General features: G+C 61.7%; 2 protein-coding genes across 8 annotated transcripts; one reads left to right on the top strand and one right to left on the bottom strand.

Moving 5' to 3' along the window:
- The first annotated feature begins 1,979 nt into the window (after positions 1 to 1,979).
- On the top strand, positions 1,980 to 9,986 carry UBE2Z (ubiquitin conjugating enzyme E2 Z). Its single transcript, XM_064399796.1, has 7 exons — positions 1,980 to 2,364; positions 3,310 to 3,382; positions 4,451 to 4,638; positions 5,221 to 5,332; positions 6,043 to 6,155; positions 6,635 to 6,725; positions 7,798 to 9,986. The coding sequence occupies exons 1-7, from the start codon at positions 2,039 to 2,041 to the stop codon at positions 7,966 to 7,968; spliced, it is 1,074 nt and encodes a 357-aa protein (XP_064255866.1). The 5' UTR covers positions 1,980 to 2,038; the 3' UTR covers positions 7,969 to 9,986.
- Positions 9,987 to 10,209: 223 nt separating this feature from the next.
- On the bottom strand, positions 10,210 to 17,076 carry SNF8 (SNF8 subunit of ESCRT-II). 7 transcript variants are annotated; one of them, XR_010350791.1, is made up of 9 exons: positions 16,968 to 17,076; positions 16,502 to 16,552; positions 16,077 to 16,215; positions 14,806 to 14,910; positions 13,945 to 14,017; positions 13,125 to 13,266; positions 11,869 to 11,943; positions 10,694 to 10,885; positions 10,210 to 10,660 (listed from the first exon to the last, which is right to left on the bottom strand). XR_010350791.1 is itself a non-coding variant. In XM_064399799.1 (8 exons), exons 1-8 carry the CDS (start codon positions 17,019 to 17,021, stop codon positions 10,766 to 10,768), a joined length of 759 nt encoding a protein of 252 aa, XP_064255869.1. In that variant the 5' UTR covers positions 17,022 to 17,076; the 3' UTR covers positions 10,210 to 10,765. The 7 variants fall into 7 exon arrangements, 5 of the variants coding, with proteins under 5 accessions (XP_064255869.1, XP_064255870.1, XP_064255867.1 ...); XR_010350790.1 differs by having other exon boundaries at positions 10,210 to 10,614; XM_064399799.1 differs by having other exon boundaries at positions 10,210 to 10,885.
- Between the last annotated feature and the right edge of the window lie 200 nt (positions 17,077 to 17,276).

Raw genomic sequence — 17,276 nt, 5'->3', positions numbered from 1 at the left:
GAAACCACACATTTCTCTACAGAATTCCCCGTTTTGGGGTTTTTTATCTTTATTCTACACACCTTGGGGGAGATTTGGGGTGGGGAATCCCAGCTGCGGGGTGGGAACGGGAATGGGAGGAGAGGAGAATGAAGGTGGAGTAAATCTGTAAAAAATCGCCCCAAATCGGGGCCCTGGGAAAGCAGAGCTTGGGGTTGGGGGCTGGGATGGAATTCCCAAAGGAAACCAAGGATTTCTCTACGGAATTCGCTGTTTTGGGGTTTTTATCTGAGTTCTGCACCCCCTGGGGGAGATTTGGGGTGGGGAATCCCAGCTGCGGGGTGGGAATGGGAAGGGGAACTCAAATCTGCAGAAATCCCCCCAAATCTGGGCCCTGAGAAAGCAGAGCTCGGGGGCTGGGATGGAATTCCCAAAGGAAACCAAGGATTTCTCTGCGGAATTCGCTGTTTTGGGGTTTTTTTACCTTTATTTTCCGCTTCCTGGGGGAGGTTGTGGGTGGGAAATCCCGGCTGTGGAATGGGAAGCGAAGGTGGATCCACCTGAAATGTGCAGGAATTCCCCCAAACCTGGGCCCTGGGAAGACAGAGCTCCCTGGGAAGGGCTTGGGGTGGATGTGGGGGAGAATTCCTGGGAATCCTGAGAATTCCTGCAGTGCCCAGGAGCTGTCCCTGCTGGGATTCCAGGCCCCTCCCCACCCCAGGCATTCCGGGATCCCCTGGGGGCCTTGGCAGAAGGGAATTCCCAGGAATTCCGGGAATTCTGGGCACTGTCCCCGCTCAGAGCAGAATTCCCAGAAAACCCCGGAGCTGAGGGATTGCTCCCCCCGGCTGCTCCCCGCCTCAGCCCTTCAGGAGCAGACATTCCCAAATCCCACCCAGAATTCCCGGGATTCTGGGAGAGGCGGCAAAGGGAGCCCCGGGGGGAGCTTGGCTCGTTACCCGCGTGGAGTAATTAAAGTAATTAACGCAGCCGCTCCTCCTGCCCCGAGCCTCTGGCAGCGGCTGGGACCTTGCTGGGAATGGGAGCGGATTCCTGGGAATGGGGATGGGAATGGGAATGGGAATGGGGATGGGACACGGGAATGGGAATGGGACATGGGAATGGGGATGGGAATGGGGATGGGACACGGGGGTGGGGATGGGACACGGGAATGGGAATGGGACATGGGAATGGGAATGGGGATGGGAATGGGAATGGGACACAGGGATGGGACACGGGGAATTGGTGGCTCTGTCTGGGGACATTCCTGGGAATGGAATTCCTGAAGGAATTCTGAGGAGGACTCGCCCAAGAAGCTCCGAGGTTTGGAGGAAGGTTGGGCTGCGCAGACGGAAGGGATGGGAGAGGGGCAATTCCCTGGATTCCGAGGAGCAATTCCCGGGATTCCGGGCGGGAATGGGGGACCCCAGCCAGGGAGGGAATGTTCCAGAACAGCACAGCTACTGGGCTGGGTGACAGTAATCCCCTGGGAATGGGGCACAGGATTCCCGGGATGCAGGATTCCCGGGATGCAGGATTCCCGGTGTCCCGGGGTGGGACACAGCGGGAGGGAGGGGAGGTGACAGCTGGGGACACGGTGAGCAGCGCCTGGCTGCGCTGACCCTGGAGCCAGCGAGGATCCCGAGAGGAACGGATCCGGTGGGATGATCCCGAACGGAAAGGATCCGGTGGGATGATCCTGAGGAACGGATCCAGCGGGATGATCCCATCCCAGAGAATATCCCGAAGGGAAAAGGATCCAGCGGGATGATCCCGGCCTTTGTGCTCCCATAACCCCGCCGTTCCCCAAACTCCCTCTTTCCCCCAAATTCCCCCAAATTCCCCCCAAACCCCAAAACCCCAATTCCCCTTTCCCCCGCCAGGCCTCCCCCCCAGCAGGGGGCGCTGCCGCCATTCCCCCTGCCCGCCCTCCCCTGCGGGAGCGCCGCTCCGCCGCCGCTCTGTGGTGCCGGGGGCGGGAGCGTGGGCGGCGCGGGGCCGCTCTGGCCGCGCGCCTCGGTGGTGCGGAGTCCCGGAAGCGGCGCGGGCCGAGGCCGCAATGGCGGAGAGCCCGGCGGCCGAGGACGCGGCCCCGGCCCCGGCCGCGGTGCTGGCGGCGGGCGGCGGCGGCAGCGCCTCCCCCAGCGCCGCCGGCGCCGCGGGGACCCCCGGCGTCTTCATCCCCGCCGAGCTGTGGGCGGCGGCGGGCTTCGGCGCGGCCGCGGCGCCCGGCACCGGCGTGGCCCCCGGCAGCGGCGGCGCCCCGATGGCGGCGGCGGCCGCGGGGGCCGCGCTCCTCACGCACTCCGCCTTCTGGGACCCCACGGTCAGCGGCGACTGGGACAGCGAGCGGCCCAGCCCGGCCTGCCTGCTGCGGATCAAACGGTGAGCGAGCGGCACCGGCACGGGGCGGAACCGGGACGGAACCGGGACGGAACCGGGGCGGAACCGGCACCGGCAGCGCGGGGCGCGGGCACGGAGCGCGGCGCGGGCGCTCGGCTCGGCCCCGCGGCCGGTAACGGGCCCTGCGCCGCAGCGGGCACCGGCCCGGGACAGGCACGGGAACATCTCCCGGTGTCCCGGGACAGGCACGGGCACGGCTCCCGGTGTCCCGGGACAGGCACGGGAACATCTCCCGGTGTCCCGGGACAGGCACGGGCACGGCTCCCGGCCCTCCCCGGTGTCCCGGGGCTCTCCCGGGCTCAGCCCCGGTGCCCCGGAGAGTCCCGGACAGGTTTGGGTCGGGAGGGTCCTTGGGCAGGGACCCTTCGCTCTGTCCCAGGGAATTCCCAGCCCGGGATCCCCTGGAATTCCCGCCTGGATCCCCTGGAATTCCCACCTGGATCCCCTGGAATTCCCGCCTGGATCCCCTGGAATTCCTGCCGGGATCCTGCCCAGGATTGGGGTCTGGAGGGTTCCCTTCCTGTGGGGCTGAGCATCCAGGGGGGAATTCACGGCAGGAATTCCGTTGGATTTTCATTTTTGTTGGGATTCCTGGTGCTGGAGGTGGGGAAATTCCAGGGGGGAGTTCCTGGAGGGATTCCAGGTGGGATTCTGGGGAAGATCCCTGAGAATTCCAGTCAGGATTCCTGAGGATCCCAGCCAGGATTCCCAAGGATTCCAGGGGGGATTCCAGACAGGATTCCTGAGGATTCCAGGGGGGATTCCTGGGAATTCCAGCCGGGATTCCGGGCGTGCTCTGGAATTCCTGGGCTGCGTTTGGGGCTCGGCTGCGGGGGCTCACCCAGAGCTCCCAATCCCGGGTTAAATCCCGTCCCCGCAGCCCCCGGCCGGTCCCGGCTCATTCCCTCTTCCCTCTCCCTTTTCCAGGGATATCATGTCCATCTACAAGGAGCCGCCCCCGGGGATGTTCGTGGTGCCCGACCCCCACGACATGACCAAGGTGAGCAGCCCGGGGCCCCCTCCCCAAATCCGGATCCAGGAGCATTCCCGGCTGGAATATCCCGGCTGGAATATCCCCCGAGTGCCCTGGGAACAGCAGCCCGGGGTGCCCCTCTGCCCAAATCCGGGATCCAGGAGCATTCCCGGCTGGAATATCCCGGCTGGAATATCCCCTCAGTGCCCTGGGAACAGCAAGGCTCTGGATTCCCCAGGGATGGGGGGTGGCATCCAGTGGAGCGGGGTTTGGGAATGCTGGATGGTGTGGGAATGCTGGAGGGCTTGGGATCCCCGGAGGATTGGGGAATGCCGCGGGGTTGAGGAGCTCCGGAGGGTCTGGGAACGCCTCAGGGTTTGGGAATGCTGCAGGCTCTGGGAACGCCGGAGCTGTGCAGGGTTTGGGAATGCCGGGACCGTGCCGGTCCGGGAACACTGTAGGGTCTGGGAATGCCAGATCCATGCAGGGTTTGGGAACGCCGGAGCCGTGCCGGGTCTGGGAACCCTGGAGGGTCTGGGAATGCCTCAGGGTTTGGGAATGCTGGAGCCGTGCAGCGTTTGGGAATGCCAGAGCTGTGCAGGGTCTGGGAACACCGCAGGCTCTGGGAATGCTGCAGGGTTTGGGAATGCTGGAGCCGTGCAGGGTTTGGGAATGCTGGAGGCTCTGGGAATGCCGGAGTTGTGTCAGGTTTGGGAATGCTGCAGGCTCTGGGAATGCCAGAGCCATGCAGGCTCTGGGAGCGCCGGGGCCGTGCCAGTCAGGAAGCCGCAGGGTTTGGGAACACCGCAGGGTCTGGGAATGCTGCAGGGTTTGGGAATGCTGGAGCTGTGCAGGGTTTGGGAATGCCGGAGCCGTGCCGGGTTTGGGAATGCCGGAGCCGTGCCGGGTTTGGGAGCGCCGGGGCCGTGCCGGGTTTGGGAATGCCGGAGCCGTGCCGGGTTTGGGAATGCCGGAGCCGTGCCGGGTTTGGGAATGCCGGAGCCGTGCAGGGTTTGGGAATGTCGGAGCCGTGCCGGGTTTGGGAGCGCCGGGGCCGTGCCGGTGGGGAAGCCGCAGGGCTCGGTGTCCCCGCAGATCCACGCGCTGATCACGGGCCCGTTCGACACCCCCTACGAGGGCGGCTTCTTCCTGTTCCTGTTCCGCTGCCCGCCCGACTACCCCATCCACCCGCCCCGCGTCAAGCTCATGACCACGGGCAACAACACCGTGCGCTTCAACCCCAACTTCTACCGCAACGGCAAGGTCTGCCTCAGCATCCTGGGGTAAGCTGGGCTTAGGGTCTGCCTCAGCATCCTGGGGTAAGCCGGGCCTAGAGCATGCCTCAGCACCCTGGGGTAAGCTGGGCTTAGGGTCTGCCTCAGCACCCTGGGGTCTGCCTCAGCATCCTGGGGTAAGCTGGGCTTAGGGTCTGCCTCAGCACCCTGGGGTCTGCCTCAGCACCCTGGGGTCTGCCTCAGCACCCTGGGGTCTGCCTCAGCATCCTGGGGTAAGCCGGGCCTAGAGCATGCCTCAGCACCCTGGGGTCTGCCTCAGCATCCTGGGGTAAGCTGGGCTTAGCATCTGCCTCAGCATCCTGGGGTAAGCCTGGCTTAGGGAACCCCTCAGCACCCTGGGGTAAGGCTGGGTCCAGCTGAGCTGGACAGAAGGACAGGACAGTTCAGGCTGTGCCAGGGAGGTTTGGGTCCAGGGGAGGTCCCCAGCTCTGCTCCCCAGGTCAGGCCCAGGTCGGGCCCAGGGTCAGGCCCAGCTCTGCTCCCCAGGTTTTGGGGCTCTGCCGTGCGTGGGCGGTGCTGCTGGTTAATTAATGAGGTGTTAATTGGAGTTTCTGTGCCCTGCTGGCCCAGCACGTGGACAGGCCCGGCCTGGAGCCCGGCGCAGAGCATCTCGTCAGTGCTGATCTCCATCCAGTCCCTGATGACCGAGAACCCGTACCACAACGAGCCCGGCTTCGAGCAGGTGGGAGCGCTGGGATGGACTGGGATGGACTGGGATTGTCCTGGAGCTGACTGGGATGGACTGGAGCTGACTGGGATGGACTGGGATTGTCCTGGAGCTGACTGGGATGGACTGGGATTGTCCTGGAGCTGACTGGGATGGACTGGAGTGGATTGGGATTATAGCCTGGAACTGGGATCCCAGCTGGGACGGACTGGGATTATCCTGGAGCTGACTGGGGTTCCAGGCTGGAACTGACTGGGATTGCAGGCTGGAATTTATTGGGATCTCAGCCTGGAATTAAGTGGGACTGCAGCTGGAACTGGGCTGTGCCCGGGTCAGGCCGGGCTGTGCCCGGGTCAGAACGGGTCAGGCGGGTCAGGCTGGGTTCTGCACGGGTCAGAACGGGTCAGGCTGGGTTCTGCACGGGTCAGGCCGGGTCAGGCTGGGTTCTGCACGGGTCAGGCCAGGCTGTGCCCGGGTCAGGCTGGGTTCTGCACAGGTCAGCACGGGTCAGGCTGGGCTCTGCACGGGTCAGAACGGGTCAGGCTGGGTTCTGCCCGGGTCAGAACGGGCTGTGCCCGGGTCAGGCTGGGTTCTGCACGGGTCAGCACGGGTCAGGCTGGGCTCTGCACGGGTCAGGCTGGGTCAGGCTGGGTTCTGCACGGGTCAGAACGGGTCAGGCCGGGCTGTGCCCGGGTCAGGCCCTGCCCTCACCGCTGTGTCCCCAGGAGCGGCACCCCGGGGACAGCAAGAACTACAACGAGTGCATCCGGCACGAGACCATCCGCGTGGCCGTGTGTGACATGCTGGAGGGGAAGTGTCCCTGCCCCGAGCCCCTCCGGTACGGGACACGGGGACACCGGGGCTGGGGGCACCAGGATCCATTCCCAGCCGTCATTCCCGAATTCCCGGGAGCGGGGCCTGTGCAGGGAATGTGCAGGACGAGCTCTGGGGGAAAACATTCCCAGAAAGTTCCTGGGAGGAGGGAGGGGAGCGCAGCTGCTGTGCCCGGGTCCCCTGGGCTCTGTCCCCTCCCTGCCTCTGTCCCCTCCCTGTCTCTGTCCCCTCTGTCCCCTCCCTGTCTCTGTCCCCTCCCTGTCTCTGTCCCCTCTGTCCCCTCCCCTGTCTCTGTCCCCTCCCTGTCTCTGTCCCCTCTGTCCCCTCCCTGCCTCTGTCCCCTCCCTGTCTCTGTCCCCTCTGTCCCCTCCCCGTCTCTGTCCCCTCCCCGCAGCCCCCGGGCCCAGCCAGGCCGTGCCAGCAGCACGGGGTGGCACCGCGGTGTCCCCACGGCCGTGGTGACCGTGTCCCCTGTGTCCCCAGCGGCGTCATGGAGAAATCCTTCATGGAGTACCTGGACTTCTACGAGGGCGTGTGCAAGGAGAGGCTGCACCTGCAGGGCCAGACCATGCAGGTGAGGGGACAGCTGGGACAGCTGGGGACAGGGATGGGACAGGGCTGGGACAGGGATGGGACAGCTGGGGACAGGGATGGGACAGGGCTGGGACAGGGATGGGACAGCTGGGGACAGCTGGGGACAGGGATGGGACAGCTGGGGACAGCTGGGGACAGCTGGGGACAGGGATGGGACAGCTGGGGACAGGGATGGGACAGCTGGGGACAGGGATGGGACAGCTGGGGACAGCTGGGGACAGGGATGGGACAGCTGGGGACAGGGATGGGACAGCTGGGACAGCTGAGCCTGGACGAATGTGCAGCACCAAGGGGAGTCCAAGGATCCTCTCCAGTGGAATTCCAGGATCCTGTCCAGGGGGAATTTCAGGATCCTTCCCAGTGGAATTCCAGGGTTCTTTCCAGTGGAATTCCAGGATCCTGTCCAGGGGAATTCCAGGATTGTTCCCAGTGAGAATTTCAGGATCCTCCCCAATGGAATTCCAGGATCCTGTCCAGTGAGAATTCCAGGATCCTGTCCAGTGAGAATTCCAGGATCCTGTCCAGTGGAATTCCAGGATCCTGTCCAGGGGAATTCCAGGATTGTTCCCAGTGGAATTCCAGGATCCTTCCCAGTGAGAATTCCAGGATCCTGTCCAGGGGAATTTCAGGATCCTTCCCAGTGGAATTCCGGGGTCCTTTCCAGTGGAATTCCAGGATCCTGTCCAGTGGAATTCCAGGATCCTATCCAGTGAGAATTCCAGGATCCTTTCCAGTGAGAATTCCAGGATCCTCCCCAGTGGAATTCCAGGATCCTGTCCGGGGGAATTCCAGGATCCTGTCCAGTGGAATTCCAGGATGCTGTCCAGGGGAATTCCAGGATCCTGTCCAGGGGAATTCCAGGATTGTTCCCAGTGGAATTCCGGGGTCCTTTCCAGTGGAATTCCAGGATCCTCCCCAGTGGAATTCCAGGATCCTGTCCAGGGGAATTTCACCATCCTCTCCGCCCAGGCTGGCATTTCCCTGCGGAATTCCCCCCGTTTCCAGCCCGTCCCCTGTCCCGGAGCCCCCTGATCCCGGTTTTCCCCTCCCAGGACCCTTTTGGGGAGAAGCGCGGCCACTTTGACTACCAGGCGCTGCTGGGGCGGCTGCAGGCGCTGCGGGCGCGGCTGCAGGAGCGGCAGCAGCCGGACAGCGCCGAGGGGGACTCGGAGAGCAGCTCCTCGGAGGCCGAGCCCGAGCCCCAGGGCTGCCCCAAGGCCTAGGAGGGCCCAGCCCGGCCCGGGACTGCAGCACAGCCAGGCCGGGGCGGGGACAGCGCCGGGAGAGCGCCCCGAGGATCCCCCGAGGAGAATTCCCAAAAAGAGACAAAGCCCAGCTCGGGACAGGCTCCTCTTGGACAAAGGTACTTCCTGGCATGTGGCATCAGGTTGTTTTTTGGGGTTTTTTTGGAGAACACCTACACTGGTTGGGGATTTTTTTGGGGTTTTTTTGTTTTGTTTTGTTTTGGTTTGTTTTTTTCCAGGTTTTTTTTTTTTTTTTTCCTCCGTTCGATTAAAGAATGAGCTCTAGACTGCAAATCCTTGAGAGCTTTTCTGCTCCTGGGCAGGGAGGGAGCCCTTCCCTGGAGCTGTGGGAGTGCTTGGATAGCCCAAGGTGTGTCCAGGTGGAATCTGGGAGAGCTGGGGCCTCCCTGGTGTCTTTCTTCTAGGCAGACCAAAGATAAAGGAATTCTCACTGCTGGAGTTGGGGCTCCTTCCCCAAAGCTTTACTCGAGCCCTGGGGCACTTTGGAGACTTCATGTGGAAAGTGGGAACTGCAGGAATCCATGGATTTGTTCAGCCTGGAGGTCTGGGGAAGGGAGGATGAGGAGGGCAGAGCTGAGATCAGTTTGATGGTTTCTGTCACACTCAATTTAGCCTTTCAGGAGGGCTTTTCTCCTGGTGGAGCCGTTCTTTCCTCACCTGGAATTCTCTGTGTCCCACCTGGGGTCAGTGCCACCTCCCTGTCCCCTCCTGTCCCCTCCCTCCCTGCTGCCACCCCACGGAGGGAGGGAGGGACAGTCCCTGCTGGACTCTGGCACAGACTCTTTGCCAAACTTTGTCAAATTCTGCGTTTTTGGGACCGCCGAGAGCGGGGTCGGCGCCGCGGGTGGCACGCAGAGGTGGCAGTGGCAGTGCCACCCGCCCAGCCGGCCTGGAGGTGACAATTCCCCCTGGAATTGTGGATTTTAGGGACATTTTCCTGGTGGGAAATGGGAATTTCTCAGGTCAGAAATGGGGAAATTTCCCTTGTGGGAAATGGGGAATTTCCCTGGTGGGAAATGAGGAATTTCACTGGTGGGAAATGAGAATTTACCAGGTGGAAAATGGGAATTTCCCTGGTGGGAAATGGGGAATTTCCCTGGTGGGAAACGAGAATTTCCCAGGTGGGAAGCAGGGAATTTCCCTGGTGGAAAATTAGAATTTCCCTGGTAGGAAATGGGAATTTCCCTGGCAGAAAATGGGGAATTTCCCTGGTGGGAAATGGGGACTTTCCCTGGTAGGAAATGGGAATTTCACTGGTGGGAAATGAGGAATTTCACTGGTGGGAAATGAGAATTTCCCAGGTGGGAAATGGGAATTTCCCTGGTGGAAAATTAGAATTTCCCTGCTGGAAAATGGGAATTTCCCTGGTAGGAATGGGGAATTTTCCTGGTAGGAAATGGGGCAATTTCCCAGGTAGGAAATGGAGAAATTTGCCTTGTGGGAAATGGGGAATTTCCCTGGTGGGAAATGGGAAATTTCCCTGGTAGGAAATGGGGAATTTCCTCGGTGAGGAATTTCCCTGGTGGGAAATGGGGAATTTTTGTGCTTTTCCCGGGAAAACCTCGGGAATTGTTTCCCCTTTCTTCACCCAAATCCTGGGGCTGGTTTGGATTTAACCCTCGGGGGGAGGCCGAGCTGCCACCCCGGGGCCGGTGCCACCTCCTGTGTGTCACCTGTGTCACCTGTGTCACCTGTGTGTCACCCGAGCAGCTTTCCCAGGGCTGGGAATTGCCTGCTGTCCCCGGGGGTGTCCCCAGCCCAGTGACAATCCTGCAGGCATTTTTAAAAACCAGATTTTTGGAGGCTGGCACGGAGCTGGGAGCAGCAAAGGCACGCGGAGATCCCGGCTGCTCCCCGCTGTGCAGAAGATTGAAATTAATTTTTTTTTTTGGTTTTTTTTGGGGGGGTTGTGTTTCCTTTTTTGGTTTTTTCGGTTTTTTCCTTTGTGCAATAAATTCTGTTTTGGCAGAACGGAGCCTGTGGTGTTCCTTGGTGGGAATTCTTATGGAATAACGACTTCCCAGGGCCCTTTTCCCACTGCTGGGAGCCAAAATTCCAGAGCCAGATCCCACTGGCATCCTCTGAGACTCCACCCTCAGCTCCTTTTCCTCCTGTTCCCTAATCTGGGGCTTTTCCACCCAAAAGCAGGGGGTGATTCCAGCAGGGCCTGATCCCACAGAACTTCCCAAACTCAGGAACTTCTTACAAAACTTTTATTCCCAGTCCTGCTGTCCCTGGGATTGAGGGAATAGGAGGGATCCTGAGGATTCCCGGGGATTCCAGAGGACTCCAGGGGGGATTCCAGGGGATCCCAGGGGTGATTCCAGAGGGGAATCCTCAGGATCCTGGGGGGGATTCCAGCCGGGATTCGGAGGACTCCAGGAAGAATTCCCAAGGACTCCGGGAAGGAGATTCCCAAGGATCCCAGAAGGGATTCAAAGGGGGGATTCCTGAGGATCCTGGGAGGGATTCCCGAGGACTCTAGGAGGGGATTCCAGCCAGGATTCCAGAGGTGATTCTCAGGGATTCCAGGAGGGATTCCCGAGGATCCTGGGAGGGATTCTGGCTGGGATTCCGAGGATTCCAGGGGTGATTCCCGAGGATCCTGGGAGGGATTCCGGGCGGGATTCCAGGGGTGATTCCCGAGGATCCTGGGAGGGATTCCGGGGTGATTCCCGAGGATTCCAGGGTGATTCCCGAGGATCCTGGGAGGGATTCCGGGCGGGTTTCCAAGGACTCCGGGGCTGCCGGGCGCTCAGGGCCCGGCCGCGCTCTCCGGGCCGTGCAGCTCCGAGAAGAGCGCGGGCAGCCAGAACTGCGGCTCGGCCGGGGCCTGCGCGTCCAGCCAGGCCATGCCCTCCCTCAGCAGGTGATCCTGCAAAAACGGGAAAAACGGGAAAAATGGGAATAATGGGAATGGGATCCAGCCAGGCCATGCCCTCCCTCAGCAGGTGATCCTGCAAAAACGGGAAAAACGGGAAAAATAATGGGAATGGGATCCAGCCAGGCCATGCCCTCCCTCAGCAGGTGATCCTGGAAAAACGGGAAAAATGGGAATGGGATCCAGCCAGGCCATGCCCTCCCTCAGCAGGTGATCCTGGAATGGAAAAATGGGATTGGGAATGGGCTTGGATGGGCTGGGAATGACTGGGATGAGCTGAGTTGCCGTTGCTGCTCCCATTACCATCCCATCCCCAGTTTCCCATTCCCAGTTTCCCATCCCCATTCCCAGTTTCCCATCCCCATTCCCAGTTTCCCATCCCCATCCCCACTTTCCCATTCCCAGTTTCCCATTCCCAGTTTCCCATCCCCATTCCCAGTTTCCTGTTCCCAGTTTCCCATCCCATTCCCAGTTTCCCAGTTTCCCATCCCCAGTCCCAGTTTCCCATCCCCATTCCCAGTTTCCCATCCCATTCCCAGTTTCCCAGTTTCCCATCCCCATTCCCAGTTTCCCATCCCCATCCCCACTTTCCCATTCCCAGTTTCCCATCCCCATTCCCAGTTTCCCATCCCCATCCCCAGTTTCCCATCCCCAGTTTCCCATCCCATTCCCAGTTTCCCATTCCCAGTTTCCCATCCCATTCCCAGTTTCCCATCCCCATCCCCACTTTCCCGTTCCCAGTTTCCCATTCCCAGTTTCCCAGTTTCCCATCCCCATTCCCAGTTTCCCATCCCCAGTTTCCCAGTTTCCCATCCCCAGTTTCCCATCCCCACTTTCCCGTTCCCAGTTTCCCATCCCCCGTTTCCCGTTCCCAGTTTCCCATCCCCCGTTTCCCGTTCCCAGTTTCCCATCCCCATCCCCAGTTTCCCGTTCCCAGTTTCCCATTCCCAGTTTCCCAGTTTCCCATCCCCACCTACCAGCACCTGCTTGGCTCTCTCCGTCTCCCACTTGAGGCTGTCCCGGATCTCGCTGACTGTCACAAATCCTTTTTTCTGGGAAAAAAAAACCCAGGAAAAATCCGTCTGGGCGTCAGCCCAGGCCCAGCAGAGCAGGGACCCTTCGGTCCCGGCCCAGCCCGGCCCAATCCCGGTTTTTCATGGAAGCACCAGGATTTTCTGGCTCTTTTTCACCCAGGTTTAAACCCACATTCGGCAGCTTTGCCCACGAGCCTGATCCCATCCCAGTTCCCAGTCCTGGAAGCAGCAATTCCCCATTCCCAGGTGTCATTCCCAGGTGTCATTCCCACCAATCCCCACTCCCAGGTGTCATTCCCACCAATCCCCATTCCCAGGTGTCATTCCCACCAATCCCCATTCCCAGGTGTCATTCCCATCAATCCCCATTCCCAATCCCCATTCCTGGTGCCATTCCCATCCCCAGCGTTCCCACCTCGGCCAGCTGCAGCACCACCGTGTGATCCATGTTGAGCCAGGCCCCATTCCCATTCCCAGCATTCCCAATCCCAATCCCATTCCCAATCCCATTCCCAATCCCATTCCCAGCATTCCCATTCCCAGCATTCCCAATCCCCATTCCCAGCATTCCCAGCATTCCCAGCATTCCCATTCCCAGCATTCCCATTCCCATTCCCAGCATTCCCAATCCCCATTCCCAGCATTCCCAATCCCCATTCCCAGCATTCCCAGCATTCCCATTCCCAGCATTCCCAATCCCCATTCCCAGCGTTCCCAATCCCCATTCCCAGCATTCCCAATCCCCATTCCCAGCATTCCAAATCCCAGCGTTCCCAGCGTTCCCACCTCGGCCAGCTGCAGCACCACCGTGTGATCCATGTTCAGCCAGGTGCCATTCCCATTCCCAGCATTCCCATTCCCATTCCCAGCATTCCCATTCCCAGCATTCCCAATCCCATTCCCAGCATTCCCAATCGCATTCCCAATCCGCATTCCCAGCATTCCCAGCATTCCCAGCATTCCCAATCCCATTCCCAGCATTCCCAATCCCATTCCCAGCATTCCCAGCGTTCCCAATCCCAGCATTCCCATTCCCAGCATTCCCATTCCCAGCATTCCCATTCCCAGCGTTCCCAGTATTCCCAGCGTTCCCACCTCGGCCAGCTGCAGCACCACCGTGTGATCCATGCTGAGCCAGGCCCCATTCCCATTCCCAGCATTCCCATTCCCAGTATTCCCAGTATCCCCAGCGTTCCCACCTCGGCCAGCTGCAGCACCACCGTGTGGTCCATGCTGAGCTCGGCCGGCACCGACTGCACCAGGAACGTTCCCCCCACGGGGATGATCCCGAAGCCGCTGCCCAGGACCTTCAGCTTCTTGATGGCGCGGAGCAGATCATCCCTGGGGACACGGGAATTCCAGCGGCCATTCCGGGAGCGCCCCAAAATCCGGGAATTGCCGCCGCGCAGGGACGGGGTTTTGGCAGCTGGGCGGCCTTGGGGGCTCAGCCCCAAAAATGGGGGTTTTCAACTAAAAATCTGCTTCTGTGGGGAGTGACCCCGTCCCTTCCTCACAGCTCCAGTGGGAAAATCCTCCCGGGGCTGGCTTTGTGGGGAAAAATCATCCTGGGATTGGATTTGTGGGGGAAAATCCTGCTGGGGCTGGGTTTGTGGGGAAAAATCATCCCAGAGTTGGATTTATGGGGAAAAATCCTGCTGGGATTGGATTTGTGGGGAAAAATCATCCCAGAGTTGGATTTATGGGGAAAAATCCTGCTGGGGTTGGTTTTTAGGGAAAAATCTTCCTGGGGTTGGATTTGTGGGGAAAAATTACCCTGGGGTTGGTTTTTAGGGAGAAAATTCCCATCCCCACTCAGGCGCTGATTCCCAAGGAATTCCCGGCATTCCCATCCCCACTCAGGTGCTGATTCCCAAGGAATTCCCAGAATTTCTGGCATTCCCATCCCCACTCAGGTGCTGATTCCCGGGAATTCCCAGCATTCCCGGCATTCCCGTCCCCACTCACGCCCTGATTCCCAGGAATTCCCGAGGAATTCCCGGCATTCCCGTCCCCACTCACGCGCTGACGTCCTGCGCAAACTTCCCGCGGCCCTTGAGCACCTGCGCCTGCAGCTCCTCCAGCGTGATCAGCCCTGCAGCACGGGCCCACGCTGGGATTTTTTTGGGATTTTTATGGGATTTTGGGGGATTTTATGGGATTTTTATGGGATTTTTAGGGATTCGGGCTTGTTCCCGGGGTGAATTGCCCTTTGGGATGAAGAACGCCCCCGCCGGGAATCCCGACCCTCTGGACACGGCTGGGATCCCTGGGATTGGTCCCTCTTCCCACGGAGGGATGGGATTGATGGGATCTCTGGGACTGGGGGTGGATCCCCGGGATCCCCTGGGATCAGGGATGGGCCCCCGGGATAATGACTGGGTCTCTGGGATCAGGGAATGGGGGATCGCGGGCATCGGGGGGCCCTGGGATCAGGGCAGATGGATCTGTGGGATCAGAGGGTGCCTGGATCCCAAGGGTGAGGGATGGATTCCGGATCAGGGGTGGATCCTGGATCAGGGCTGGATCTCTGGGATCGGGGATGGATCCTGGATCGGGGTGGATCCCAGATTAGGGGTGGATCCCTGGGATCAGGGATGATGGAACCCTGGGATGAGGGATGATGGATCCCTGGGGTCAGGGCTGGATCTCAGATCAGTGATGGATCCCTGGGGTCAGGGCTGGATCCCAGATCAGGGGTGGATCCCTGGGGTCAGGGCTGATGGATCCCTGGGGTCAGGGCTGGATCCCTGGGGTCAGGGCTGGATCCCTGGGGTCAGTGCTGGATCCCTGGGGTCAGTGATGGATCCCTGGGGTCAGGGCTGGATCCCTGGGGTCAGGGCTGGATCCCTGGGGTCAGGGCTGCTCCCCGCCCCTGCCCACCTCCGTTGCGGTGCCGCAGCGCCAGGCACACCTCGATGATCTGCACGCCCAGCTCGTAGTAGAAGTCTCCGACTCCCAGCACCTCGGCCCAGAACCCTTTTCCAGCTGGGGGCAGAAGGACACCGGGCTGGGGTCTGGCATCCCCGAGCCAGGGATGGGATCTGGGACACCGGGCTGGGGTCTGTGCCCCACACTGTCCTCGCTGTCCCCCCACTGTCCCCATCTTTGTCCCCCCTGTTTTTCCCCCTGCTGTCCCCCAGGACGGCCCCCCTGGGATGGCCCCAGAGCCCCCCCGGTTCCCCCAGCTGTCCCCACTGCTGTCCCCCCCACTCCCCCCCTACTGTCCCCCCCGTTATCCCCCCCATTGTCCCCGTGTCCCTGTCCTGGTGTCCCTGTGTCCCCCTGTCCCTGTCCCCATCCCCCTGTCCCTGTTCCTCTGTCCCCATTGTCCCCCCATTCCCATTGTCCCCATGTCCCCATCCCCATGTCCCCATCCCTGTCCCTGTCCCCATCCCTGTCCCTGTCCCTGTCCCCATTGTCCCCCCATTCCCATTGTCCCCATGTCCCTGTCCTGTCCCCTGTCCCTGTCCTGTCCGTGTCCCCATTGTCCCCCTGTCCCTGTCCCTCTCCCTCTCCCTGTCCCCATTGTCCCCCCATTCCCATTATCCCCCTGTCCCTGTCCCCCTGTCCCCGTTGTCCCCCTGTCCCATCCCTGTCCCTGTCCCTGTCCCCATCCCTGTCCCTGTCCCTGTCCCCGTCCCTGTCCCTGTCCCCGTCCCTGTCCCTGTCCCTGTCCTGGTGTCCCTGTGTCCCTGTCCCCGTCCCTGTCCCTGTCCCTGTCCTGGTGTCCCTGTGTCCCTGTCCCCATCCCTGTCCCTGTCCCTGTCCTGGTGTCCCTGTGTCCCCCTGTCCCCGTCCCTGTCCCCATTGTCCCCCCATTCCCATTGTCCCCCTGTCCCCCTGTCCCCGTTGTCCCCCTGTCCCCATCCCTGTCCCCATCCCTGTCCCCATCCCCCTGTCCCTGTCCCCATCCCTGTCCCTGTCTGTGTCCCCATTGTCCCCAGTCCCTGTCCCTGTGTCCCTGTCCCTGTCCCTGTCCTGGTGTCCCTGTGTCCCCCTGTCCCTGTCCCCATTGTCCCCCCATTCCCATTATCCCCCTGTCCCTGTCCTGTCCCCTGTCCCCAGTCCCTGTCCCTGTCCCTGTCCCTGTCCCTGTCCCTGTCCCCGTTGTCCCCTGTCCCTGTCCCCTGTCCCCGTGTCCCCGCGCTCACAGGCCAGCGGGTCGACGCCGATGGCGGCGCACATGTGCTGGAACTGCAGGCGGAACTCGGGGCTGCGGCGAATCTCCTGCTTGTGCTTGGAGGCGAAGGCCTGCAGGTGCGTGCGGAACGTCTCCAGCTGCCTGGACATCTGGGACAGACGGACACGGGATGGGACACGGGAATGGGACACGGGATGGGAGCGAGGAACAGGCACAGCGGGATTGGGGATGGGATGCGGCACTGGGAACGGGAAATGGGCTGGGAATGGATGGGAGGGACAGGGAGAGGAATGGGACAGGGACACACGGACAGGGATGGGGACAGACACACAGACACAGGGACAGGAATGGGACACGGACACACGGACACAGACAGACACACGGACACAGGGACAGGACAGGGATGGGGCAGCCGGGCCGCGCTGCAGTTCCCACCTGGGCCAGCTGGTCCTCAGCCAGCACCGTGCCGCGCTCCTTGTACTTGGCCTGGGGGGAGAGCGGGTCAGCGCACGGCACGGCGGGACAGACTGACCCGGGACAGACTGACCCGGGACAATCCCGACCCGGGACAGCCCGAGCCGGGTCATGCCGAGCCGGGCAGAGCCGAGCCGAGCCGCCCGTTCCTCCCCGGGGCTCCGAGCCCAGCCCCGGCTCTGGCCGCGCTGCCCGGGCCGCGGGTCTGGGGTCCCCTCAGAGCCCCCGAGCCCTCCCGGGCCCCGCGGTCCGGCCCCCGTCCCCGTTCCCGTTCCCAGCCCTGTCCCCAACCCCCGGCCCCTGTCCCGTGTCCCCAGTCCCGCTCCCGTTCCCAGCCCTGTCCCCAACCCCCGGCCCCTGTCCCCCGTTCCCGTTCCCGTTCCCGTTCCCAGTCCCCGTTCCCGTTCCCATTCCCGGTCCCGCTGACCTCGGTCAGTTTCCTCCTGGCGATCGCCCCCGCCCCCACCCCCCGCCGGTGCATCCCGGCCCCGCCGCCGCCGCCGCGGACACGTCATCGAGCGCGACGCGGAGACGTCATCGAGCGCGACGCGGAAACGTCATCGCGCGAGACGCGTGACGCCTCGAGCGCGCCGTGTTACGTCATTGGGCGCGTCGTGTACGTCATCCGCGCTGTCAGTGACGTCATCAATCGCCGCCGCGTGCCGGAAGGGCTCCGCCTTTCCGGGAGGGAAAGGGTTAAAGGGGAAAGGTTAAAGGGTTAAACGTTAAATCGTAT

This window comes from Passer domesticus, chromosome 27 (genome assembly GCF_036417665.1).
Source record: "Passer domesticus isolate bPasDom1 chromosome 27, bPasDom1.hap1, whole genome shotgun sequence".
Classification (NCBI taxonomy): domain Eukaryota; kingdom Metazoa; phylum Chordata; class Aves; order Passeriformes; family Passeridae; genus Passer; species Passer domesticus.
The sequence above is the reverse complement of the archived record's forward strand: the minus strand, read 5'-3'. Positions and strand labels throughout refer to the sequence as shown.